This window comes from Saccostrea echinata, unplaced genomic scaffold (assembly GCF_033153115.1).
Source record: "Saccostrea echinata isolate AGI-Se365-2 ecotype Australia unplaced genomic scaffold, CSIRO_AGI_Sech_v1 ptg000109c, whole genome shotgun sequence".
Taxonomy (NCBI): Eukaryota; Metazoa; Mollusca; class Bivalvia; order Ostreida; family Ostreidae; genus Saccostrea; species Saccostrea echinata.
In genome coordinates this window covers 1-26,686 of record NW_026889858.1, presented here as the reverse complement: position 1 = coordinate 26,686, position 26,686 = coordinate 1, and the positions used below count along the sequence as shown (strand labels likewise).

Genomic DNA, 26,686 nt, shown 5'->3' with positions numbered 1-26,686 from the left:
TTAATAAAGTTTCTTTGAGGGAAAAAATCCACCCTATTCTGATAACTAGACCATCAGCTTTCATAGTATTTATCTAGAAACATCTTGCTAGATTTCAACATAATTTCTCCTCATTTAGGTTTTGAAAAATTGATCAAGTTCAATAACAAATCATTCCTTAACTAAATAAACTGATTGCTCAAATTTATTTCTTCAAAGTATGGAACTTTTGTCTTTACAAACAAACATCAACCTCCAGTTTTTTTTGTATATTCCAAATGAAATTTCTAACAAAATTAATTAAACATTTCTTTAATGTTCAATCAAAGCATCATGTTCAAGACAAGATTTAACTTTATTTTAAAAAAATGTCAAAAAAACCGTCATGTTAAAACAAGCAATCAGCGTCATTTTAATTGAAACCCATTTTTCCTGATAAAGCTATGTTTTTGTTTTCATAACTTCTTCGCTTCGTTGACCATACGATATCGGTGTTTTCATCGTTGACTTGAAGGGATTTCATCATCCTCGATACATATATTCTGTCTCACTGGCGTATCTGTAAAACATTTTAAAAATTATACCTAAGAGTCCTAATTCTCTTTTTATCTTTTCTGTTTAAAGGAGATACTAAGATAAATAAAAAAACAGCTTAAAAACTTTTTTACATTCCACTTAGAAACCATACATCAAGCATGAAAATCAGTCAATAACATTTTCACTATGAATATAGTTCAATATTTTTTTTTTTAAAATTAATATCATTGCATCTAATACAAGAGGCCCATGGGCCACATTGCTCACCTCAGCACTGTGGCTAGCATAAAAGCAAAAATTAGTTAATTATTGAAAAGTTTAAACCCAAAAAAGTCCCAACCATTCCTTAAAGGGGATAGGGTATGATTTGCACAAACCTGAGTCTAAACTTCCTGAGAATGCTTCCATATAAATATATGTATGACCAATTACATCTTTGCTATTCTCGACAAAATATTTAAAGAATTTTATTATATATTTCTATGTTAAACTTTGGTCAGCCAGTGTGGCCCTGCCCAACCACCGGGGGTGGTGGTTGAAACAAATTTGAATCTACACTAACTGAGAATGCTTCCGTATAAATATGATCAATCATGGCTTTGCTATTCTTTAGTTTTTAATACATTTTTCCTACATATTTCAATGTGAAACTTTGCTCGGTCATTGTGGACGCTGCCAAGCCCCGGGTGTCATGTCATGATTTGAACTTGAATCTACACTAACTGAGGATGCTTCCAAATGAATATGACCAATCATGGCTTTTTTATTCTTGGGAAGTTATTTAAAGAATTGTCCTCTATATTTCTTTTTAAAACAATGGTCAGTCATTGTGGCCCCGCCCTACCCCTGGGGGTCATGATTTCTATAAACTTGAAGATACACTACCTGATGATGATTCCATATAAATATGACCAAACATGGCTTTGTTTTTTACTAATTCATAATTATGCCCCCTTTGAAGGGGGCATAGCCCTTCATTTGAACAAATTTGAATCCCCTTAACTAAAACATACTTTGTGGCAAGTTTTGTTGAAATTGGCCCAGAAGTTCCTGAGAAGACGATGAAAATGTGAAAAGTTTACAGACTAACGGACAGACAGAGGGACATACAGACTGACAGACGGATGCTGGACAAGATGTGATCAGAAAAGCTCACTTAAGATTTCAGTTCAGGTGAGCTGATAAACTGATTCCAAAACCAAACCTAATTCTCTTATTTGAGGTTTTATTATCCTACCAACTACAACACTGCTTGTTGAAATTAAACTTATATTTTTGGTCTACCTTCATTCTTTCTGTCTTGCTTTAATTCCAAGTTCTCTTCTTTTCCTTGTTCGATTCCACTTGTGCTCGAGACAGGATCTGAAAATTTCAATTGTTCTTTGGAAGAAACCATTCATCAAGCATGGGAAACAGTCAGTTATATTTTCATCATGAATAAAGTTCAATAATTTTAATTTACATTAGTTTCATTGCATCTAGTTTAAACTGAACCCAAAACTTAACCTCTAATTTGGAGTTTTATCATCCTACCACCTACAACATTGGTTGTTGTCTTTTGAATGAAATAAAAAGAATTCATATAGTTTGATAACTAATTGTTGATAAGCTTTGGTCTACCTTCAATCTTTCTTTCTTGCTTTCCTTTCAAGTCCTCTTCTTTTCCTTGCTCCATTCCACTTGTGGATGAGACAGGATCTGAAAATTTCATTTGTTCTTTTGAAGAAATCATTCATCAAGCATGAGAATCAGTTAATTATATTTTCACCATGAATATAGTTCAAACAATATTCTTTACATTAATTTCATTGCATAAAGTTTAAACCGAAACCAAATCAAAAACTCTAATTGGAGTTTTATCATCCTACCAACTACCACATTGCTTGTTGTCCTTTGAATGAAATTAAACAGAATTCATAAAGTATGATAACTAATTGTTGATAAGTTTTGATCTACCTTCTATCTTCTTTTCTTGCTTTTCTTTCATCTCCTCTTTTCCAGGTTTAGAGAGTCGAGATTCATCTATTAATTAAATATAGTTTAACTTGAAATCTTCCTCATAATTATTACTTACTCATGTTTCTAAGCGAAGAAATTATTTGTTTTGGATCATCATTGTATGAAAATCTAATGAAGTAATCAGTATGTGCTTACATTATTCTGTTCTTTCAGTGAGATTTAAGGGGTAAATATATTAAGGTTAGGATTGAGGTTAAGATTAAGGTTAAGGTTAGGGTTAGGGTTAATTTGATATAATGGTTTATGTAAAGATTTAAGTTTGGTACTAAGATCACATACAAAGTATGACTTGAGATTTAAAAGAAAACAAATTTACCACGGAATATATATATTTTGTGAATTAATTTTCAGTTTAATACAGTTGACGTAAAGAAGTTTTCAAGAGAATTGTCTATTCCAATAAATTCCCCTCATGGACAAAGTCAATATTTCATGACTCATATTATCGGGTCAAGAGAAGATATTTATTTATTTGCATGTTTCATTACGCAATTTTTACACTTCGGATCAGGGTCTTCACTGTGACCCTTTCAATACGGTATTACTTATATCTTCAACTTAAGTCATTTTCTCTTATTTATATCTCTAATTTTGATGATCGTTAAAACTACTTTATTTCTTATTAAATCGGTCATTTTTCAACCACATATTGAAGTTTGTTCTCATTCTAAGAAAATATTTTAATCTCCAGCATTAAAAAAAAAGATTCCTTTTCCTCTATTCCACTTACCGGGTTCTTCGACTTTCTTTGACATCTTCCTACTGTCTCGTTTAGTAAAATGGCGGCTCAAACCTACAAGTATGCACGTGACAATAAAAATAGAACTGACGTAAAGGTTCTGGAACTCTCTATGGTAAAATATCTCTCAGTAAAACTGGACCTACAATTATCACGTGATTTTTTTTTTTTTTGGCATTGACAAGATGCAACTGAGTTACAATAAAAGCCCCATTAGCCTACCCCTAACAAAGAGTAAAAGCTGCATCAATATGCTAATAAACATTCTTTAGAGTAAGAGTTGTACCAAACTGCATGATAGAAAAGAGGGGTTAGGGAGCGGCAGAGAATTATTCTTGTTATACGAAATGAAATTATTATTTTTTTTATTGTAACACTTGCTTCCTTGTGATTTCAATAATCTCTCTATATATCCAAACAAATGATTTCGAAGCAAGCTTTGGACAAAAGGGTATAAAATCTCAATATATACTAATATTTGACTCGAAAAGATCTGTAATTAATCAGCGACTTTCATCTTAAAAAAAAAATAAAAAGAGCTATAAAATGAACGATCCCATCGGGAATCGAACCCGGCACCCCTTAATCTGAAGTCCGCTGTTCTACCTACTGAGCCAAAGTGTATGATGGAAATGACGATATAAACTTTAATAGTTTCGCTACACAAAGTATTTAAATTAAAAAAACAATAACCACGCCTACTGAAATCACGTGACAGAAAGTGACATTGACGAGATGGCTCCGGAGCAATCTTCGTAAAACCTCCTATACCCTAACCCTAACCCTAACCCTAACCCTAACCCTAACCCTGAAGTCAATTTTTTTCGCGGACATTTGTACAACAAACTTTGTGCAAAAATAATGCAATATAAAGAGAGTATTAAGATACCAGCGTAATTTTCTACCATGGATTGGATCAAGGATTTTTTCCAAGAAGGGGGGGGGGACCACAGTAAAAAACAATCCATTTTAACTCTTCAATTTCCTGGCAAGCAAAATAAAAGTTGCCAAACGTGAAATTACTATTTCATAGCTGGAGGGGGGTGGAGTGATTGAGAGAAATTTGTTGATAAGCGAAAAAAAAAAAAACAACAACACACACGCACACGCACAAACGTGAAAATCATAGGTAGACGAGGGGTGGGGGGGGGGGTTGACAGATATTTGCTGACAAGTAATGAATTCTAATGCTTTAATATCTATTACTTCTCATACAAACTTAAACTGGGTCTGCGTCACAAAAGTAGTCTCCGTTTTAAGTCGTGGCGGTCTAAAGGTAACTTTTTATTTGCTTTTTTTTTTTTTTATCAGTTTAATATCTCTAAAAACTCAACGGAGGGGGGTGGGGGGCGGACCCACCACCGCACCCCCTCAAGATCTGCGCATGGAACATAATTAAAAATTAGACATTTCGAAGAATTATGACCCCAATGAAAAAAGTACGTTTCAATTATTTGATATTTCTAGACCTAATGTTTTCAACAAGTTTAAGAAAAATAAGATCTAGTAAAATGATCAATATCCAAAGTATTACCTTTTCTTGTTAACAAAAACCGGAAAACAATATTTTATATCTTACTTAAAGATACCAGATTAGTGTAAGATACCAGGTTAGGTTTAAGATACCAGGTTAGGTTTAAGATACCAGGTTAAGTTTAAGATACCAGGTTAAGTTTAAGATACCAGGTTAGGTTTAAGATACCAGGTTAGGTTTAAGATACCAGGTAAGGTTTAAGATACCAGGTAAGGTTTAAGATACCAGGTTAGGCTTAAGCTACCAGGTTAGGTTTAAGATACCAGGTTAGGTTTAAGATACCAGGTTAAGTTTAAGATACCAGGTTAGGTTTAAGATTAAGGTTAGGTTTAAGATACCAGGTTAGGTTTAAGATACCAGGTTAGGTTTAAGATACCAGGTAAGGTTTAAGATACCAGGTTAAGTTTAAGATACCAGGTTAGGTTTAAGATACCAGGTTAAGGTTAGGTTTGAAGATAAAGGTTAAGGTTAGGGTTAAAGATTGATATTAAAGGAAGGTTTAAAAGTTAATGAGGGGTTGAAGATTTAGATTAAATTTTAGTTCTTGTTTCAGAGTGGAATCTTGATATGGTAACTAATCAAACAAATCTTCATTTTTGAAAAGGGTTAACATAAGAAGGTTTACTATCAAGGTAACCATTAGGTTTCAGATTCAGGTTAGGTTTAAGATTGAATTTAATGTTATGGTTAAGATTAAGATTCAGATTAGAGTTAAGGATGGGTTAAAGAGTAAAAATATGTTTGAGTTAAATTGATGATAAATTAAGGTTGTGATTTAGGTTTAAGTTATGGTTAAAGTTTAGTTTATGGTTAAGAGATAGATTAAGGATAAGCTTGAGGTTTGAAGATTAAGATTGACGTAAAAGTGAAGGTTTACTTCTAGGTTAAGATTCAAATTAAGGTTTGAATTTGGATTACATATAATATTTAGTTTAAGATTAAGAACAAATGTTAAAGTGGAATGCCAGGCCAACTCTTTCTTTTATAGATCTTTGTGGCATCCTTTTTAAAGAATGGTATGAGGCATTAAAAGGCCGATATTAGCTCTGATTTTTTCTTTTGTATATTTTTAAAGAAAAATAAAGAAAAAAGTATTTATATCCAAATCAGATGTTTTCTACTTAAAAGTTTGCTGTAAATGAATGCATCATATAAATGTCTAATAAAATATACAAAGAAATGCTGCAAAGACTTTTTAAATTAATTTTATACCAATTATTTATGAAATTGAAATTCATCATTTGTGAAATATTTTTAAACCTATGGTTAAAAACACCATGAAACTAGTCATAACTTAAGAGAACATGTTTTCCAATCACATTTTAAAGAGAAATTGAACTGAAATTGCAAAAATTTAGGGGAAAAAATAATTTTTTTAAAATTTGTTATTTAACCCGATCAAAATTACACCGATCCTCATCAAAATTTCAACATAATAACTACAAAACTAGTTTATTGCCTTTTTCATGGATTTACTATTAAAGAATATATTTGATTGTCAAGTTCAATTTTTTTTAAACTCCTATTATACCGAATGAGACGAGTTTTCTTCGAGAAATGTTATTTATATCTAATAAATGTACAATTCTGGTTGGGATCGGTTTATTTTTCATCAGGATTGGCCAAACTTTAAAAAAATATGTTTCTGTAAAATTTTAAACTTTCATGCCCATTTCTTATAAAATATGATTAACAAACATGTTTTTCTCCAGTTGTGCCTAGTTTTAAGAATTTAAACACAAGTTAAAAAAAATTATTTGTTTTATTTTAATTATTTTTTTTTCTATTTCTAAAAATTTCTATTCGACTTTTCTCTACATATTTTATTAGGTATCCATGTGATGCATTGATTTATAGCAAATATTTTACAAGAAACATCTAATTTTGATGTAATTTTTTTTCCCCATTTTGTTAAAATAGGAAACTAATTCTATTAAATTATTAAGAGCTAATGTGTGCCTTTCAATGCAGAAACCATCATTTAAAAGGATTGAAACAGAGATCTATAAAATTAAAAGCTTTGGGGATATTCTTTGGGATTCTCCTTAAGCATTATCACAACCTTCACGTCAACCCCTTTGTTTCTTTGGCTGATTTATCTTTACTCATAGTCTTGCAATCAAAGGTTAAAATAATTTTATATTCTCAACCTCATATCTAAAGTCGCCCGGGTTGTGAAATGTTAGAGAAGGATATGGAGATAACGAGCAGTATTCAATCTCAAAGTCCATTAAACAATATACAAAATAAGAGCAGAGGAAACACGGACCTCCGAAACATCAGAGGTGGGATCAGATTCCATGGAGGAGTGAGCATCCCCTGCCGAGCGGTCACAACCGCCGTGTGCTCGTTGTCATGATCAGGAAATAATGGGGGGGGGGGGAATCTGTCGTCAATTCAGTATATAAATAATGGACTAACAATTAATATGAAAAACTTCAGTCAGCATTTGACTGAGAGCGTCTTCTCTATAAATCGTGAAGTGAGGTGTTGATCCTGAACTCGATAGTTCGAATCCAACTGTGGGACATGTACACCGGTTCCTCTGGTGAGACCGTATAAACCGAAGTCCCGTGTCGCAGTAGGTGCTGGCACGAAAAAGATCCCTCCCTGCTCAGTAGTCCTGAGTGTCGAGTATAGTACAGAATATACTGCTCTCTACCAGCAAATGGTGACATCTCCATATGAGTGAACAATTTTCGAAAAATTCAATCAATCACTCACATATTTTACATTGTTCAGGAAGTTTTTAATAAAGTTTCTTTGAGGGAAAAAATCCACCCTATTCTGATAACTAGACCATCAGCTTTCATAGTATTTATCTAGAAACATCTTGCTAGATTTCAACATAATTTCTCCTCATTTAGGTTTTGAAAAATTGATCAAGTTCAATAACAAATCATTCCTTAACTAAATAAACTGATTGCTCAAATTTATTTCTTCAAAGTATGGAACTTTTGTCTTTACAAACAAACATCAACCTCCAGTTTTTTTTGTATATTCCAAATGAAATTTCTAACAAAATTAATTAAACATTTCTTTAATGTTCAATCAAAGCATCATGTTCAAGACAAGATTTAACTTTATTTTAAAAAAATGTCAAAAAAACCGTCATGTTAAAACAAGCAATCAGCGTCATTTTAATTGAAACCCATTTTTCCTGATAAAGCTATGTTTTTGTTTTCATAACTTCTTCGCTTCGTTGACCATACGATATCGGTGTTTTCATCGTTGACTTGAAGGGATTTCATCATCCTCGATACATATATTCTGTCTCACTGGCGTATCTGTAAAACATTTTAAAAATTATACCTAAGAGTCCTAATTCTCTTTTTATCTTTTCTGTTTAAAGGAGATACTAAGATAAATAAAAAAACAGCTTAAAAACTTTTTTACATTCCACTTAGAAACCATACATCAAGCATGAAAATCAGTCAATAACATTTTCACTATGAATATAGTTCAATATTTTTTTTTTTAAAATTAATATCATTGCATCTAATACAAGAGGCCCATGGGCCACATTGCTCACCTCAGCACTGTGGCTAGCATAAAAGCAAAAATTAGTTAATTATTGAAAAGTTTAAACCCAAAAAAGTCCCAACCATTCCTTAAAGGGGATAGGGTATGATTTGCACAAACCTGAGTCTAAACTTCCTGAGAATGCTTCCATATAAATATATGTATGACCAATTACATCTTTGCTATTCTCGACAAAATATTTAAAGAATTTTATTATATATTTCTATGTTAAACTTTGGTCAGCCAGTGTGGCCCTGCCCAACCACCGGGGGTGGTGGTTGAAACAAATTTGAATCTACACTAACTGAGAATGCTTCCGTATAAATATGATCAATCATGGCTTTGCTATTCTTTAGTTTTTAATACATTTTTCCTACATATTTCAATGTGAAACTTTGCTCGGTCATTGTGGACGCTGCCAAGCCCCGGGTGTCATGTCATGATTTGAACTTGAATCTACACTAACTGAGGATGCTTCCAAATGAATATGACCAATCATGGCTTTTTTATTCTTGGGAAGTTATTTAAAGAATTGTCCTCTATATTTCTTTTTAAAACAATGGTCAGTCATTGTGGCCCCGCCCTACCCCTGGGGGTCATGATTTCTATAAACTTGAAGATACACTACCTGATGATGATTCCATATAAATATGACCAAACATGGCTTTGTTTTTTACTAATTCATAATTATGTCCCCTTTGAAGGGGGCATAGCCCTTCATTTGAACAAATTTGAATCCCCTTAACTAAAACATACTTTGTGGCAAGTTTTGTTGAAATTGGCCCAGAAGTTCCTGAGAAGACGATGAAAATGTGAAAAGTTTACAGACTAACGGACAGACAGAGGGACATACAGACTGACAGACGGATGCTGGACAAGATGTGATCAGAAAAGCTCACTTAAGATTTCAGTTCAGGTGAGCTGATAAACTGATTCCAAAACCAAACCTAATTCTCTTATTTGAGGTTTTATTATCCTACCAACTACAACACTGCTTGTTGAAATTAAACTTATATTTTTGGTCTACCTTCATTCTTTCTGTCTTGCTTTAATTCCAAGTTCTCTTCTTTTCCTTGTTCGATTCCACTTGTGCTCGAGACAGGATCTGAAAATTTCAATTGTTCTTTGGAAGAAACCATTCATCAAGCATGGGAAACAGTCAGTTATATTTTCATCATGAATAAAGTTCAATAATTTTAATTTACATTAGTTTCATTGCATCTAGTTTAAACTGAACCCAAAACTTAACCTCTAATTTGGAGTTTTATCATCCTACCACCTACAACATTGGTTGTTGTCTTTTGAATGAAATAAAAAGAATTCATATAGTTTGATAACTAATTGTTGATAAGCTTTGGTCTACCTTCAATCTTTCTTTCTTGCTTTCCTTTCAAGTCCTCTTCTTTTCCTTGCTCCATTCCACTTGTGGATGAGACAGGATCTGAAAATTTCATTTGTTCTTTTGAAGAAATCATTCATCAAGCATGAGAATCAGTTAATTATATTTTCACCATGAATATAGTTCAAACAATATTCTTTACATTAATTTCATTGCATAAAGTTTAAACCGAAACCAAATCAAAAACTCTAATTGGAGTTTTATCATCCTACCAACTACCACATTGCTTGTTGTCCTTTGAATGAAATTAAACAGAATTCATAAAGTATGATAACTAATTGTTGATAAGTTTTGATCTACCTTCTATCTTCTTTTCTTGCTTTTCTTTCATCTCCTCTTTTCCAGGTTTAGAGAGTCGAGATTCATCTATTAATTAAATATAGTTTAACTTGAAATCTTCCTCATAATTATTACTTACTCATGTTTCTAAGCGAAGAAATTATTTGTTTTGGATCATCATTGTATGAAAATCTAATGAAGTAATCAGTATGTGCTTACATTATTCTGTTCTTTCAGTGAGATTTAAGGGGTAAATATATTAAGGTTAGGATTGAGGTTAAGATTAAGGTTAAGGTTAGGGTTAGGGTTAATTTGATATAATGGTTTATGTAAAGATTTAAGTTTGGTACTAAGATCACATACAAAGTATGACTTGAGATTTAAAAGAAAACAAATTTACCACGGAATATATATATTTTGTGAATTAATTTTCAGTTTAATACAGTTGACGTAAAGAAGTTTTCAAGAGAATTGTCTATTCCAATAAATTCCCCTCATGGACAAAGTCAATATTTCATGACTCATATTATCGGGTCAAGAGAAGATATTTATTTATTTGCATGTTTCATTACGCAATTTTTACACTTCGGATCAGGGTCTTCACTGTGACCCTTTCAATACGGTATTACTTATATCTTCAACTTAAGTCATTTTCTCTTATTTATATCTCTAATTTTGATGATCGTTAAAACTACTTTATTTCTTATTAAATCGGTCATTTTTCAACCACATATTGAAGTTTGTTCTCATTCTAAGAAAATATTTTAATCTCCAGCATTAAAAAAAAAGATTCCTTTTCCTCTATTCCACTTACCGGGTTCTTCGACTTTCTTTGACATCTTCCTACTGTCTCGTTTAGTAAAATGGCGGCTCAAACCTACAAGTATGCACGTGACAATAAAAATAGAACTGACGTAAAGGTTCTGGAACTCTCTATGGTAAAATATCTCTCAGTAAAACTGGACCTACAATTATCACGTGATTTTTTTTTTTTTTGGCATTGACAAGATGCAACTGAGTTACAATAAAAGCCCCATTAGCCTACCCCTAACAAAGAGTAAAAGCTGCATCAATATGCTAATAAACATTCTTTAGAGTAAGAGTTGTACCAAACTGCATGATAGAAAAGAGGGGTTAGGGAGCGGCAGAGAATTATTCTTGTTATACGAAATGAAATTATTATTTTTTTTATTGTAACACTTGCTTCCTTGTGATTTCAATAATCTCTCTATATATCCAAACAAATGATTTCGAAGCAAGCTTTGGACAAAAGGGTATAAAATCTCAATATATACTAATATTTGACTCGAAAAGATCTGTAATTAATCAGCGACTTTCATCTTAAAAAAAAAATAAAAAGAGCTATAAAATGAACGATCCCATCGGGAATCGAACCCGGCACCCCTTAATCTGAAGTCCGCTGTTCTACCTACTGAGCCAAAGTGTATGATGGAAATGACGAAATAAACTTTAATAGTTTCGCTACACAAAGTATTTAAATTAAAAAAACAATAACCACGCCTACTGAAATCACGTGACAGAAAGTGACATTGACGAGATGGCTCCGGAGCAATCTTCGTAAAACCTCCTATACCCTAACCCTAACCCTAACCCTAACCCTAACCCTAACCCTGAAGTCAATTTTTTTCGCGGACATTTGTACAACAAACTTTGTGCAAAAATAATGCAATATAAAGAGAGTATTAAGATACCAGCGTAATTTTCTACCATGGATTGGATCAAGGATTTTTTCCAAGAAGGGGGGGGGGGACCACAGTAAAAAACAATCCATTTTAACTCTTCAATTTCCTGGCAAGCAAAATAAAAGTTGCCAAACGTGAAATTACTATTTCATAGCTGGAGGGGGGTGGAGTGATTGAGAGAAATTTGTTGATAAGCGAAAAAAAAAAAAACAACAACACACACGCACACGCACAAACGTGAAAATCATAGGTAGACGAGGGGTGGGGGGGGGGTTGACAGATATTTGCTGACAAGTAATGAATTCTAATGCTTTAATATCTATTACTTCTCATACAAACTTAAACTGGGTCTGCGTCACAAAAGTAGTCTCCGTTTTAAGTCGTGGCGGTCTAAAGGTAACTTTTTATTTGCTTTTTTTTTTTTTTATCAGTTTAATATCTCTAAAAACTCAACGGAGGGGGGTGGGGGGCGGACCCACCACCGCACCCCCTCAAGATCTGCGCATGGAACATAATTAAAAATTAGACATTTCGAAGAATTATGACCCCAATGAAAAAAGTACGTTTCAATTATTTGATATTTCTAGACCTAATGTTTTCAACAAGTTTAAGAAAAATAAGATCTAGTAAAATGATCAATATCCAAAGTATTACCTTTTCTTGTTAACAAAAACCGGAAAACAATATTTTATATCTTACTTAAAGATACCAGATTAGTGTAAGATACCAGGTTAGGTTTAAGATACCAGGTTAGGTTTAAGATACCAGGTTAAGTTTAAGATACCAGGTTAAGTTTAAGATACCAGGTTAGGTTTAAGATACCAGGTTAGGTTTAAGATACCAGGTAAGGTTTAAGATACCAGGTAAGGTTTAAGATACCAGGTTAGGCTTAAGCTACCAGGTTAGGTTTAAGATACCAGGTTAGGTTTAAGATACCAGGTTAAGTTTAAGATACCAGGTTAGGTTTAAGATTAAGGTTAGGTTTAAGATACCAGGTTAGGTTTAAGATACCAGGTTAGGTTTAAGATACCAGGTAAGGTTTAAGATACCAGGTTAAGTTTAAGATACCAGGTTAGGTTTAAGATACCAGGTTAAGGTTAGGTTTGAAGATAAAGGTTAAGGTTAGGGTTAAAGATTGATATTAAAGGAAGGTTTAAAAGTTAATGAGGGGTTGAAGATTTAGATTAAATTTTAGTTCTTGTTTCAGAGTGGAATCTTGATATGGTAACTAATCAAACAAATCTTCATTTTTGAAAAGGGTTAACATAAGAAGGTTTACTATCAAGGTAACCATTAGGTTTCAGATTCAGGTTAGGTTTAAGATTGAATTTAATGTTATGGTTAAGATTAAGATTCAGATTAGAGTTAAGGATGGGTTAAAGAGTAAAAATATGTTTGAGTTAAATTGATGATAAATTAAGGTTGTGATTTAGGTTTAAGTTATGGTTAAAGTTTAGTTTATGGTTAAGAGATAGATTAAGGATAAGCTTGAGGTTTGAAGATTAAGATTGACGTAAAAGTGAAGGTTTACTTCTAGGTTAAGATTCAAATTAAGGTTTGAATTTGGATTACATATAATATTTAGTTTAAGATTAAGAACAAATGTTAAAGTGGAATGCCAGGCCAACTCTTTCTTTTATAGATCTTTGTGGCATCCTTTTTAAAGAATGGTATGAGGCATTAAAAGGCCGATATTAGCTCTGATTTTTTCTTTTGTATATTTTTAAAGAAAAATAAAGAAAAAAGTATTTATATCCAAATCAGATGTTTTCTACTTAAAAGTTTGCTGTAAATGAATGCATCATATAAATGTCTAATAAAATATACAAAGAAATGCTGCAAAGACTTTTTAAATTAATTTTATACCAATTATTTATGAAATTGAAATTCATCATTTGTGAAATATTTTTAAACCTATGGTTAAAAACACCATGAAACTAGTCATAACTTAAGAGAACATGTTTTCCAATCACATTTTAAAGAGAAATTGAACTGAAATTGCAAAAATTTAGGGGAAAAAATAATTTTTTTAAAATTTGTTATTTAACCCGATCAAAATTACACCGATCCTCATCAAAATTTCAACATAATAACTACAAAACTAGTTTATTGCCTTTTTCATGGATTTACTATTAAAGAATATATTTGATTGTCAAGTTCAATTTTTTTTAAACTCCTATTATACCGAATGAGACGAGTTTTCTTCGAGAAATGTTATTTATATCTAATAAATGTACAATTCTGGTTGGGATCGGTTTATTTTTCATCAGGATTGGCCAAACTTTAAAAAAATATGTTTCTGTAAAATTTTAAACTTTCATGCCCATTTCTTATAAAATATGATTAACAAACATGTTTTTCTCCAGTTGTGCCTAGTTTTAAGAATTTAAACACAAGTTAAAAAAAATTATTTGTTTTATTTTAATTATTTTTTTTTCTATTTCTAAAAATTTCTATTCGACTTTTCTCTACATATTTTATTAGGTATCCATGTGATGCATTGATTTATAGCAAATATTTTACAAGAAACATCTAATTTTGATGTAATTTTTTTTCCCCATTTTGTTAAAATAGGAAACTAATTCTATTAAATTATTAAGAGCTAATGTGTGCCTTTCAATGCAGAAACCATCATTTAAAAGGATTGAAACAGAGATCTATAAAATTAAAAGCTTTGGGGATATTCTTTGGGATTCTCCTTAAGCATTATCACAACCTTCACGTCAACCCCTTTGTTTCTTTGGCTGATTTATCTTTACTCATAGTCTTGCAATCAAAGGTTAAAATAATTTTATATTCTCAACCTCATATCTAAAGTCGCCCGGGTTGTGAAATGTTAGAGAAGGATATGGAGATAACGAGCAGTATTCAATCTCAAAGTCCATTAAACAATATACAAAATAAGAGCAGAGGAAACACGGACCTCCGAAACATCAGAGGTGGGATCAGATTCCATGGAGGAGTGAGCATCCCCTGCCGAGCGGTCACAACCGCCGTGTGCTCGTTGTCATGATCAGGAAATAATGGGGGGGGGGGGAATCTGTCGTCAATTCAGTATATAAATAATGGACTAACAATTAATATGAAAAACTTCAGTCAGCATTTGACTGAGAGCGTCTTCTCTATAAATCGTGAAGTGAGGTGTTGATCCTGAACTCGATAGTTCGAATCCAACTGTGGGACATGTACACCGGTTCCTCTGGTGAGACCGTATAAACCGAAGTCCCGTGTCGCAGTAGGTGCTGGCACGAAAAAGATCCCTCCCTGCTCAGTAGTCCTGAGTGTCGAGTATAGTACAGAATATACTGCTCTCTACCAGCAAATGGTGACATCTCCATATGAGTGAACAATTTTCGAAAAATTCAATCAATCACTCACATATTTTACATTGTTCAGGAAGTTTTTAATAAAGTTTCTTTGAGGGAAAAAATCCACCCTATTCTGATAACTAGACCATCAGCTTTCATAGTATTTATCTAGAAACATCTTGCTAGATTTCAACATAATTTCTCCTCATTTAGGTTTTGAAAAATTGATCAAGTTCAATAACAAATCATTCCTTAACTAAATAAACTGATTGCTCAAATTTATTTCTTCAAAGTATGGAACTTTTGTCTTTACAAACAAACATCAACCTCCAGTTTTTTTTGTATATTCCAAATGAAATTTCTAACAAAATTAATTAAACATTTCTTTAATGTTCAATCAAAGCATCATGTTCAAGACAAGATTTAACTTTATTTTAAAAAAATGTCAAAAAAACCGTCATGTTAAAACAAGCAATCAGCGTCATTTTAATTGAAACCCATTTTTCCTGATAAAGCTATGTTTTTGTTTTCATAACTTCTTCGCTTCGTTGACCATACGATATCGGTGTTTTCATCGTTGACTTGAAGGGATTTCATCATCCTCGATACATATATTCTGTCTCACTGGCGTATCTGTAAAACATTTTAAAAATTATACCTAAGAGTCCTAATTCTCTTTTTATCTTTTCTGTTTAAAGGAGATACTAAGATAAATAAAAAAACAGCTTAAAAACTTTTTTACATTCCACTTAGAAACCATACATCAAGCATGAAAATCAGTCAATAACATTTTCACTATGAATATAGTTCAATATTTTTTTTTTTAAAATTAATATCATTGCATCTAATACAAGAGGCCCATGGGCCACATTGCTCACCTCAGCACTGTGGCTAGCATAAAAGCAAAAATTAGTTAATTATTGAAAAGTTTAAACCCAAAAAAGTCCCAACCATTCCTTAAAGGGGATAGGGTATGATTTGCACAAACCTGAGTCTAAACTTCCTGAGAATGCTTCCATATAAATATATGTATGACCAATTACATCTTTGCTATTCTCGACAAAATATTTAAAGAATTTTATTATATATTTCTATGTTAAACTTTGGTCAGCCAGTGTGGCCCTGCCCAACCACCGGGGGTGGTGGTTGAAACAAATTTGAATCTACACTAACTGAGAATGCTTCCGTATAAATATGATCAATCATGGCTTTGCTATTCTTTAGTTTTTAATACATTTTTCCTACATATTTCAATGTGAAACTTTGCTCGGTCATTGTGGACGCTGCCAAGCCCCGGGTGTCATGTCATGATTTGAACTTGAATCTACACTAACTGAGGATGCTTCCAAATGAATATGACCAATCATGGCTTTTTTATTCTTGGGAAGTTATTTAAAGAATTGTCCTCTATATTTCTTTTTAAAACAATGGTCAGTCATTGTGGCCCCGCCCTACCCCTGGGGGTCATGATTTCTATAAACTTGAAGATACACTACCTGATGATGATTCCATATAAATATGACCAAACATGGCTTTGTTTTTTACTAATTCATAATTATGTCCCCTTTGAAGGGGGCATAGCCCTTCATTTGAACAAATTTGAATCCCCTTAACTAAAACATACTTTGTGGCAAGTTTTGTTGAAATTGGCCCAGAAGTTCCTGAGAAGACGATGAAAATGTGAAAAGTTTACAGACTAACGGACAGACAGAGGGACATACAGACTGACAGACGGATGCTGGACAAGATGTGATCAGAAAAGCTCACTTAAGATTTCAGTTCAGGTGAGCTGATAAACTGATTCCAAAACCAAACCTAATTCTCTTATTTGAGGTTTTATTATCCTACCAACTACAACACTGCTTGTTGAAATTAAACTTATATTTTTGGTCTACCTTCATTCTTTCTGTCTTGCTTTAATTCCAAGTTCTCTTCTTTTCCTTGTTCGATTCCACTTGTGCTCGAGACAGGATCTGAAAATTTCAATTGTTCTTTGGAAGAAACCATTCATCAAGCATGGGAAACAGTCAGTTATATTTTCATCATGAATAAAGTTCAATAATTTTAATTTACATTAGTTTCATTGCATCTAGTTTAAACTGAACCCAAAACTTAACCTCTAATTTGGAGTTTTATCATCCTACCACCTACAACATTGGTTGTTGTCTTTTGAATGAAATAAAAAGAATTCATATAGTTTGATAACTAATTGTTGATAAGCTTTGGTCTACCTTCAATCTTTCTTTCTTGCTTTCCTTTCAAGTCCTCTTCTTTTCCTTGCTCCATTCCACTTGTGGATGAGACAGGATCTGAAAATTTCATTTGTTCTTTTGAAGAAATCATTCATCAAGCATGAGAATCAGTTAATTATATTTTCACCATGAATATAGTTCAAACAATATTCTTTACATTAATTTCATTGCATAAAGTTTAAACCGAAACCAAATCAAAAACTCTAATTGGAGTTTTATCATCCTACCAACTACCACATTGCTTGTTGTCCTTTGAATGAAATTAAACAGAATTCATAAAGTATGATAACTAATTGTTGATAAGTTTTGATCTACCTTCTATCTTCTTTTCTTGCTTTTCTTTCATCTCCTCTTTTCCAGGTTTAGAGAGTCGAGATTCATCTATTAATTAAATATAGTTTAACTTGAAATCTTCCTCATAATTATTACTTACTCATGTTTCTAAGCGAAGAAATTATTTGTTTTGGATCATCATTGTATGAAAATCTAATGAAGTAATCAGTATGTGCTTACATTATTCTGTTCTTTCAGTGAGATTTAAGGGGTAAATATATTAAGGTTAGGATTGAGGTTAAGATTAAGGTTAAGGTTAGGGTTAGGGTTAATTTGATATAATGGTTTATGTAAAGATTTAAGTTTGGTACTAAGATCACATACAAAGTATGACTTGAGATTTAAAAGAAAACAAATTTACCACGGAATATATATATTTTGTGAATTAATTTTCAGTTTAATACAGTTGACGTAAAGAAGTTTTCAAGAGAATTGTCTATTCCAATAAATTCCCCTCATGGACAAAGTCAATATTTCATGACTCATATTATCGGGTCAAGAGAAGATATTTATTTATTTGCATGTTTCATTACGCAATTTTTACACTTCGGATCAGGGTCTTCACTGTGACCCTTTCAATACGGTATTACTTATATCTTCAACTTAAGTCATTTTCTCTTATTTATATCTCTAATTTTGATGATCGTTAAAACTACTTTATTTCTTATTAAATCGGTCATTTTTCAACCACATATTGAAGTTTGTTCTCATTCTAAGAAAATATTTTAATCTCCAGCATTAAAAAAAAAGATTCCTTTTCCTCTATTCCACTTACCGGGTTCTTCGACTTTCTTTGACATCTTCCTACTGTCTCGTTTAGTAAAATGGCGGCTCAAACCTACAAGTATGCACGTGACAATAAAAATAGAACTGACGTAAAGGTTCTGGAACTCTCTATGGTAAAATATCTCTCAGTAAAACTGGACCTACAATTATCACGTGATTTTTTTTTTTTTTGGCATTGACAAGATGCAACTGAGTTACAATAAAAGCCCCATTAGCCTACCCCTAACAAAGAGTAAAAGCTGCATCAATATGCTAATAAACATTCTTTAGAGTAAGAGTTGTACCAAACTGCATGATAGAAAAGAGGGGTTAGGGAGCGGCAGAGAATTATTCTTGTTATACGAAATGAAATTATTATTTTTTTTATTGTAACACTTGCTTCCTTGTGATTTCAATAATCTCTCTATATATCCAAACAAATGATTTCGAAGCAAGCTTTGGACAAAAGGGTATAAAATCTCAATATATACTAATATTTGACTCGAAAAGATCTGTAATTAATCAGCGACTTTCATCTTAAAAAAAAAATAAAAAGAGCTATAAAATGAACGATCCCATCGGGAATCGAACCCGGCACCCCTTAATCTGAAGTCCGCTGTTCTACCTACTGAGCCAAAGTGTATGATGGAAATGACGAAATAAACTTTAATAGTTTCGCTACACAAAGTATTTAAATTAAAAAAACAATAACCACGCCTACTGAAATCACGTGACAGAAAGTGACATTGACGAGATGGCTCCGGAGCAATCTTCGTAAAACCTCCTATACCCTAACCCTAACCCTAACCCTAACCCTAACCCTAACCCTGAAGTCAATTTTTTTCGCGGACATTTGTACAACAAACTTTGTGCAAAAATAATGCAATATAAAGAGAGTATTAAGATACCAGCGTAATTTTCTACCATGGATTGGATCAAGGATTTTTTCCAAGAAGGGGGGGGGGGACCACAGTAAAAAACAATCCATTTTAACTCTTCAATTTCCTGGCAAGCAAAATAAAAGTTGCCAAACGTGAAATTACTATTTCATAGCTGGAGGGGGGTGGAGTGATTGAGAGAAATTTGTTGATAAGCGAAAAAAAAAAAAACAACAACACACACGCACACGCACAAACGTGAAAATCATAGGTAGACGAGGGGTGGGGGGGGGGTTGACAGATATTTGCTGACAAGTAATGAATTCTAATGCTTTAATATCTATTACTTCTCATACAAACTTAAACTGGGTCTGCGTCACAAAAGTAGTCTCCGTTTTAAGTCGTGGCGGTCTAAAGGTAACTTTTTATTTGCTTTTTTTTTTTTTTATCAGTTTAATATCTCTAAAAACTCAACGGAGGGGGGTGGGGGGCGGACCCACCACCGCACCCCCTCAAGATCTGCGCATGGAACATAATTAAAAATTAGACATTTCGAAGAATTATGACCCCAATGAAAAAAGTACGTTTCAATTATTTGATATTTCTAGACCTAATGTTTTCAACAAGTTTAAGAAAAATAAGATCTAGTAAAATGATCAATATCCAAAGTATTACCTTTTCTTGTTAACAAAAACCGGAAAACAATATTTTATATCTTACTTAAAGATACCAGATTAGTGTAAGATACCAGGTTAGGTTTAAGATACCAGGTTAGGTTTAAGATACCAGGTTAAGTTTAAGATACCAGGTTAAGTTTAAGATACCAGGTTAGGTTTAAGATACCAGGTTAGGTTTAAGATACCAGGTAAGGTTTAAGATACCAGGTAAGGTTTAAGATACCAGGTTAGGCTTAAGCTACCAGGTTAGGTTTAAGATACCAGGTTAGGTTTAAGATACCAGGTTAAGTTTAAGATACCAGGTTAGGTTTAAGATTAAGGTTAGGTTTAAGATACCAGGTTAGGTTTAAGATACCAGGTTAGGTTTAAGATACCAGGTAAGGTTTAAGATACCAGGTTAAGTTTAAGATACCAGGTTAGGTTTAAGATACCAGGTTAAGGTTAGGTTTGAAGATAAAGGTTAAGGTTAGGGTTAAAGATTGATATTAAAGGAAGGTTTAAAAGTTAATGAGGGGTTGAAGATTTAGATTAAATTTTAGTTCTTGTTTCAGAGTGGAATCTTGATATGGTAACTAATCAAACAAATCTTCATTTTTGAAAAGGGTTAACATAAGAAGGTTTACTATCAAGGTAACCATTAGGTTTCAGATTCAGGTTAGGTTTAAGATTGAATTTAATGTTATGGTTAAGATTAAGATTCAGATTAGAGTTAAGGATGGGTTAAAGAGTAAAAATATGTTTGAGTTAAATTGATGATAAATTAAGGTTGTGATTTAGGTTTAAGTTATGGTTAAAGTTTAGTTTATGGTTAAGAGATAGATTAAGGATAAGCTTGAGGTTTGAAGATTAAGATTGACGTAAAAGTGAAGGTTTACTTCTAGGTTAAGATTCAAATTAAGGTTTGAATTTGGATTACATATAATATTTAGTTTAAGATTAAGAACAAATGTTAAAGTGGAATGCCAGGCCAACTCTTTCTTTTATAGATCTTTGTGGCATCCTTTTTAAAGAATGGTATGAGGCATTAAAAGGCCGATATTAGCTCTGATTTTTTCTTTTGTATATTTTTAAAGAAAAATAAAGAAAAAAGTATTTATATCCAAATCAGATGTTTTCTACTTAAAAGTTTGCTGTAAATGAATGCATCATATAAATGTCTAATAAAATATACAAAGAAATGCTGCAAAGACTTTTTAAATTAATTTTATACCAATTATTTATGAAATTGAAATTCATCATTTGTGAAATATTTTTAAACCTATGGTTAAAAACACCATGAAACTAGTCATAACTTAAGAGAACATGTTTTCCAATCACATTTTAAAGAGAAATTGAACTGAAATTGCAAAAATTTAGGGGAAAAAATAATTTTTTTAAAATTTGTTATTTAACCCGATCAAAATTACACCGATCCTCATCAAAATTTCAACATAATAACTACAAAACTAGTTTATTGCCTTTTTCATGGATTTACTATTAAAGAATATATTTGATTGTCAAGTTCAATTTTTTTTAAACTCCTATTATACCGAATGAGACGAGTTTTCTTCGAGAAATGTTATTTATATCTAATAAATGTACAATTCTGGTTGGGATCGGTTTATTTTTCATCAGGATTGGCCAAACTTTAAAAAAATATGTTTCTGTAAAATTTTAAACTTTCATGCCCATTTCTTATAAAATATGATTAACAAACATGTTTTTCTCCAGTTGTGCCTAGTTTTAAGAATTTAAACACAAGTTAAAAAAAATTATTTGTTTTATTTTAATTATTTTTTTTTCTATTTCTAAAAATTTCTATTCGACTTTTCTCTACATATTTTATTAGGTATCCATGTGATGCATTGATTTATAGCAAATATTTTACAAGAAACATCTAATTTTGATGTAATTTTTTTTCCCCATTTTGTTAAAATAGGAAACTAATTCTATTAAATTATTAAGAGCTAATGTGTGCCTTTCAATGCAGAAACCATCATTTAAAAGGATTGAAACAGAGATCTATAAAATTAAAAGCTTTGGGGATATTCTTTGGGATTCTCCTTAAGCATTATCACAACCTTCACGTCAACCCCTTTGTTTCTTTGGCTGATTTATCTTTACTCATAGTCTTGCAATCAAAGGTTAAAATAATTTTATATTCTCAACCTCATATCTAAAGTCGCCCGGGTTGTGAAATGTTAGAGAAGGATATGGAGATAACGAGCAGTATTCAATCTCAAAGTCCATTAAACAATATACAAAATAAGAGCAGAGGAAACACGGACCTCCGAAACATCAGAGGTGGGATCAGATTCCATGGAGGAGTGAGCATCCCCTGCCGAGCGGTCACAACCGCCGTGTGCTCGTTGTCATGATCAGGAAATAATGGGGGGGGGGGGAATCTGTCGTCAATTCAGTATATAAATAATGGACTAACAATTAATATGAAAAACTTCAGTCAGCATTTGACTGAGAGCGTCTTCTCTATAAATCGTGAAGTGAGGTGTTGATCCTGAACTCGATAGTTCGAATCCAACTGTGGGACATGTACACCGGTTCCTCTGGTGAGACCGTATAAACCGAAGTCCCGTGTCGCAGTAGGTGCTGGCACGAAAAAGATCCCTCCCTGCTCAGTAGTCCTGAGTGTCGAGTATAGTACAGAATATACTGCTCTCTACCAGCAAATGGTGACATCTCCATATGAGTGAACAATTTTCGAAAAATTCAATCAATCACTCACATATTTTACATTGTTCAGGAAGTTTTTAATAAAGTTTCTTTGAGGGAAAAAATCCACCCTATTCTGATAACTAGACCATCAGCTTTCATAGTATTTATCTAGAAACATCTTGCTAGATTTCAACATAATTTCTCCTCATTTAGGTTTTGAAAAATTGATCAAGTTCAATAACAAATCATTCCTTAACTAAATAAACTGATTGCTCAAATTTATTTCTTCAAAGTATGGAACTTTTGTCTTTACAAACAAACATCAACCTCCAGTTTTTTTTGTATATTCCAAATGAAATTTCTAACAAAATTAATTAAACATTTCTTTAATGTTCAATCAAAGCATCATGTTCAAGACAAGATTTAACTTTATTTTAAAAAAATGTCAAAAAAACCGTCATGTTAAAACAAGCAATCAGCGTCATTTTAATTGAAACCCATTTTTCCTGATAAAGCTATGTTTTTGTTTTCATAACTTCTTCGCTTCGTTGACCATACGATATCGGTGTTTTCATCGTTGACTTGAAGGGATTTCATCATCCTCGATACATATATTCTGTCTCACTGGCGTATCTGTAAAACATTTTAAAAATTATACCTAAGAGTCCTAATTCTCTTTTTATCTTTTCTGTTTAAAGGAGATACTAAGATAAATAAAAAAACAGCTTAAAAACTTTTTTACATTCCACTTAGAAACCATACATCAAGCATGAAAATCAGTCAATAACATTTTCACTATGAATATAGTTCAATATTTTTTTTTTTAAAATTAATATCATTGCATCTAATACAAGAGGCCCATGGGCCACATTGCTCACCTCAGCACTGTGGCTAGCATAAAAGCAAAAATTAGTTAATTATTGAAAAGTTTAAACCCAAAAAAGTCCCAACCATTCCTTAAAGGGGATAGGGTATGATTTGCACAAACCTGAGTCTAAACTTCCTGAGAATGCTTCCATATAAATATATGTATGACCAATTACATCTTTGCTATTCTCGACAAAATATTTAAAGAATTTTATTATATATTTCTATGTTAAACTTTGGTCAGCCAGTGTGGCCCTGCCCAACCACCGGGGGTGGTGGTTGAAACAAATTTGAATCTACACTAACTGAGAATGCTTCCGTATAAATATGATCAATCATGGCTTTGCTATTCTTTAGTTTTTAATACATTTTTCCTACATATTTCAATGTGAAACTTTGCTCGGTCATTGTGGACGCTGCCAAGCCCCGGGTGTCATGTCATGATTTGAACTTGAATCTACACTAACTGAGGATGCTTCCAAATGAATATGACCAATCATGGCTTTTTTATTCTTGGGAAGTTATTTAAAGAATTGTCCTCTATATTTCTTTTTAAAACAATGGTCAGTCATTGTGGCCCCGCCCTACCCCTGGGGGTCATGATTTCTATAAACTTGAAGATACACTACCTGATGATGATTCCATATAAATATGACCAAACATGGCTTTGTTTTTTACTAATTCATAATTATGTCCCCTTTGAAGGGGGCATAGCCCTTCATTTGAACAAATTTGAATCCCCTTAACTAAAACATACTTTGTGGCAAGTTTTGTTGAAATTGGCCCAGAAGTTCCTGAGAAGACGATGAAAATGTGAAAAGTTTACAGACTAACGGACAGACAGAGGGACATACAGACTGACAGACGGATGCTGGACAAGATGTGATCAGAAAAGCTCACTTAAGATTTCAGTTCAGGTGAGCTGATAAACTGATTCCAAAACCAAACCTAATTCTCTTATTTGAGGTTTTATTATCCTACCAACTACAACACTGCTTGTTGAAATTAAACTTATATTTTTGGTCTACCTTCATTCTTTCTGTCTTGCTTTAATTCCAAGTTCTCTTCTTTTCCTTGTTCGATTCCACTTGTGCTCGAGACAGGATCTGAAAATTTCAATTGTTCTTTGGAAGAAACCATTCATCAAGCATGGGAAACAGTCAGTTATATTTTCATCATGAATAAAGTTCAATAATTTTAATTTACATTAGTTTCATTGCATCTAGTTTAAACTGAACCCAAAACTTAACCTCTAATTTGGAGTTTTATCATCCTACCACCTACAACATTGGTTGTTGTCTTTTGAATGAAATAAAAAGAATTCATATAGTTTGATAACTAATTGTTGATAAGCTTTGGTCTACCTTCAATCTTTCTTTCTTGCTTTCCTTTCAAGTCCTCTTCTTTTCCTTGCTCCATTCCACTTGTGGATGAGACAGGATCTGAAAATTTCATTTGTTCTTTTGAAGAAATCATTCATCAAGCATGAGAATCAGTTAATTATATTTTCACCATGAATATAGTTCAAACAATATTCTTTACATTAATTTCATTGCATAAAGTTTAAACCGAAACCAAATCAAAAACTCTAATTGGAGTTTTATCATCCTACCAACTACCACATTGCTTGTTGTCCTTTGAATGAAATTAAACAGAATTCATAAAGTATGATAACTAATTGTTGATAAGTTTTGATCTACCTTCTATCTTCTTTTCTTGCTTTTCTTTCATCTCCTCTTTTCCAGGTTTAGAGAGTCGAGATTCATCTATTAATTAAATATAGTTTAACTTGAAATCTTCCTCATAATTATTACTTACTCATGTTTCTAAGCGAAGAAATTATTTGTTTTGGATCATCATTGTATGAAAATCTAATGAAGTAATCAGTATGTGCTTACATTATTCTGTTCTTTCAGTGAGATTTAAGGGGTAAATATATTAAGGTTAGGATTGAGGTTAAGATTAAGGTTAAGGTTAGGGTTAGGGTTAATTTGATATAATGGTTTATGTAAAGATTTAAGTTTGGTACTAAGATCACATACAAAGTATGACTTGAGATTTAAAAGAAAACAAATTTACCACGGAATATATATATTTTGTGAATTAATTTTCAGTTTAATACAGTTGACGTAAAGAAGTTTTCAAGAGAATTGTCTATTCCAATAAATTCCCCTCATGGACAAAGTCAATATTTCATGACTCATATTATCGGGTCAAGAGAAGATATTTATTTATTTGCATGTTTCATTACGCAATTTTTACACTTCGGATCAGGGTCTTCACTGTGACCCTTTCAATACGGTATTACTTATATCTTCAACTTAAGTCATTTTCTCTTATTTATATCTCTAATTTTGATGATCGTTAAAACTACTTTATTTCTTATTAAATCGGTCATTTTTCAACCACATATTGAAGTTTGTTCTCATTCTAAGAAAATATTTTAATCTCCAGCATTAAAAAAAAAGATTCCTTTTCCTCTATTCCACTTACCGGGTTCTTCGACTTTCTTTGACATCTTCCTACTGTCTCGTTTAGTAAAATGGCGGCTCAAACCTACAAGTATGCACGTGACAATAAAAATAGAACTGACGTAAAGGTTCTGGAACTCTCTATGGTAAAATATCTCTCAGTAAAACTGGACCTACAATTATCACGTGATTTTTTTTTTTTTTGGCATTGACAAGATGCAACTGAGTTACAATAAAAGCCCCATTAGCCTACCCCTAACAAAGAGCAAAAGCTGCATCAATATGCTAATAAACATTCTTTAGAGTAAGAGTTGTACCAAACTGCATGATAGAAAAGAGGGGTTAGGGAGCGGCAGAGAATTATTCTTGTTATACGAAATGAAATTATTATTTTTTTTATTGTAACACTTGCTTCCTTGTGATTTCAATAATCTCTCTATATATCCAAACAAATGATTTCGAAGCAAGCTTTGGACAAAAGGGTATAAAATCTCAATATATACTAATATTTGACTCGAAAAGATCTGTAATTAATCAGCGACTTTCATCTTAAAAAAAAAATAAAAAGAGCTATAAAATGAACGATCCCATCGGGAATCGAACCCGGCACCCCTTAATCTGAAGTCCGCTGTTCTACCTACTGAGCCAAAGTGTATGATGGAAATGACGAAATAAACTTTAATAGTTTCGCTACACAAAGTATTTAAATTAAAAAAACAATAACCACGCCTACTGAAATCACGTGACAGAAAGTGACATTGACGAGATGGCT

The 26,686-nt window shown here is 32.3% G+C and overlaps 1 protein-coding gene across 1 annotated transcript in view; it reads right to left on the bottom strand.

Moving 5' to 3' along the window:
- The window catches only part of LOC133177266 (ABC transporter F family member 4-like), a gene marked incomplete at its 5' end in the record, with an annotated part of 55,152 nt that extends 30,267 nt beyond the window's left edge, over positions 1–24,885 (bottom strand). The window contains 8 exons of the mRNA XM_061312334.1: positions 1,801–1,878; positions 2,137–2,214; positions 9,358–9,435; positions 9,694–9,771; positions 16,915–16,992; positions 17,251–17,328; positions 24,472–24,549; positions 24,808–24,885. Coding sequence (XP_061168318.1) covers positions 1,801–1,878; positions 2,137–2,214; positions 9,358–9,435; positions 9,694–9,771; positions 16,915–16,992; positions 17,251–17,328; positions 24,472–24,549; positions 24,808–24,885 — 624 coding nt within the window. The remainder of the gene's footprint in view (positions 1–1,800; positions 1,879–2,136; positions 2,215–9,357; positions 9,436–9,693; positions 9,772–16,914; positions 16,993–17,250; positions 17,329–24,471; positions 24,550–24,807) is intronic.
- Positions 24,886–26,686: the final 1,801 nt, after the last annotated feature.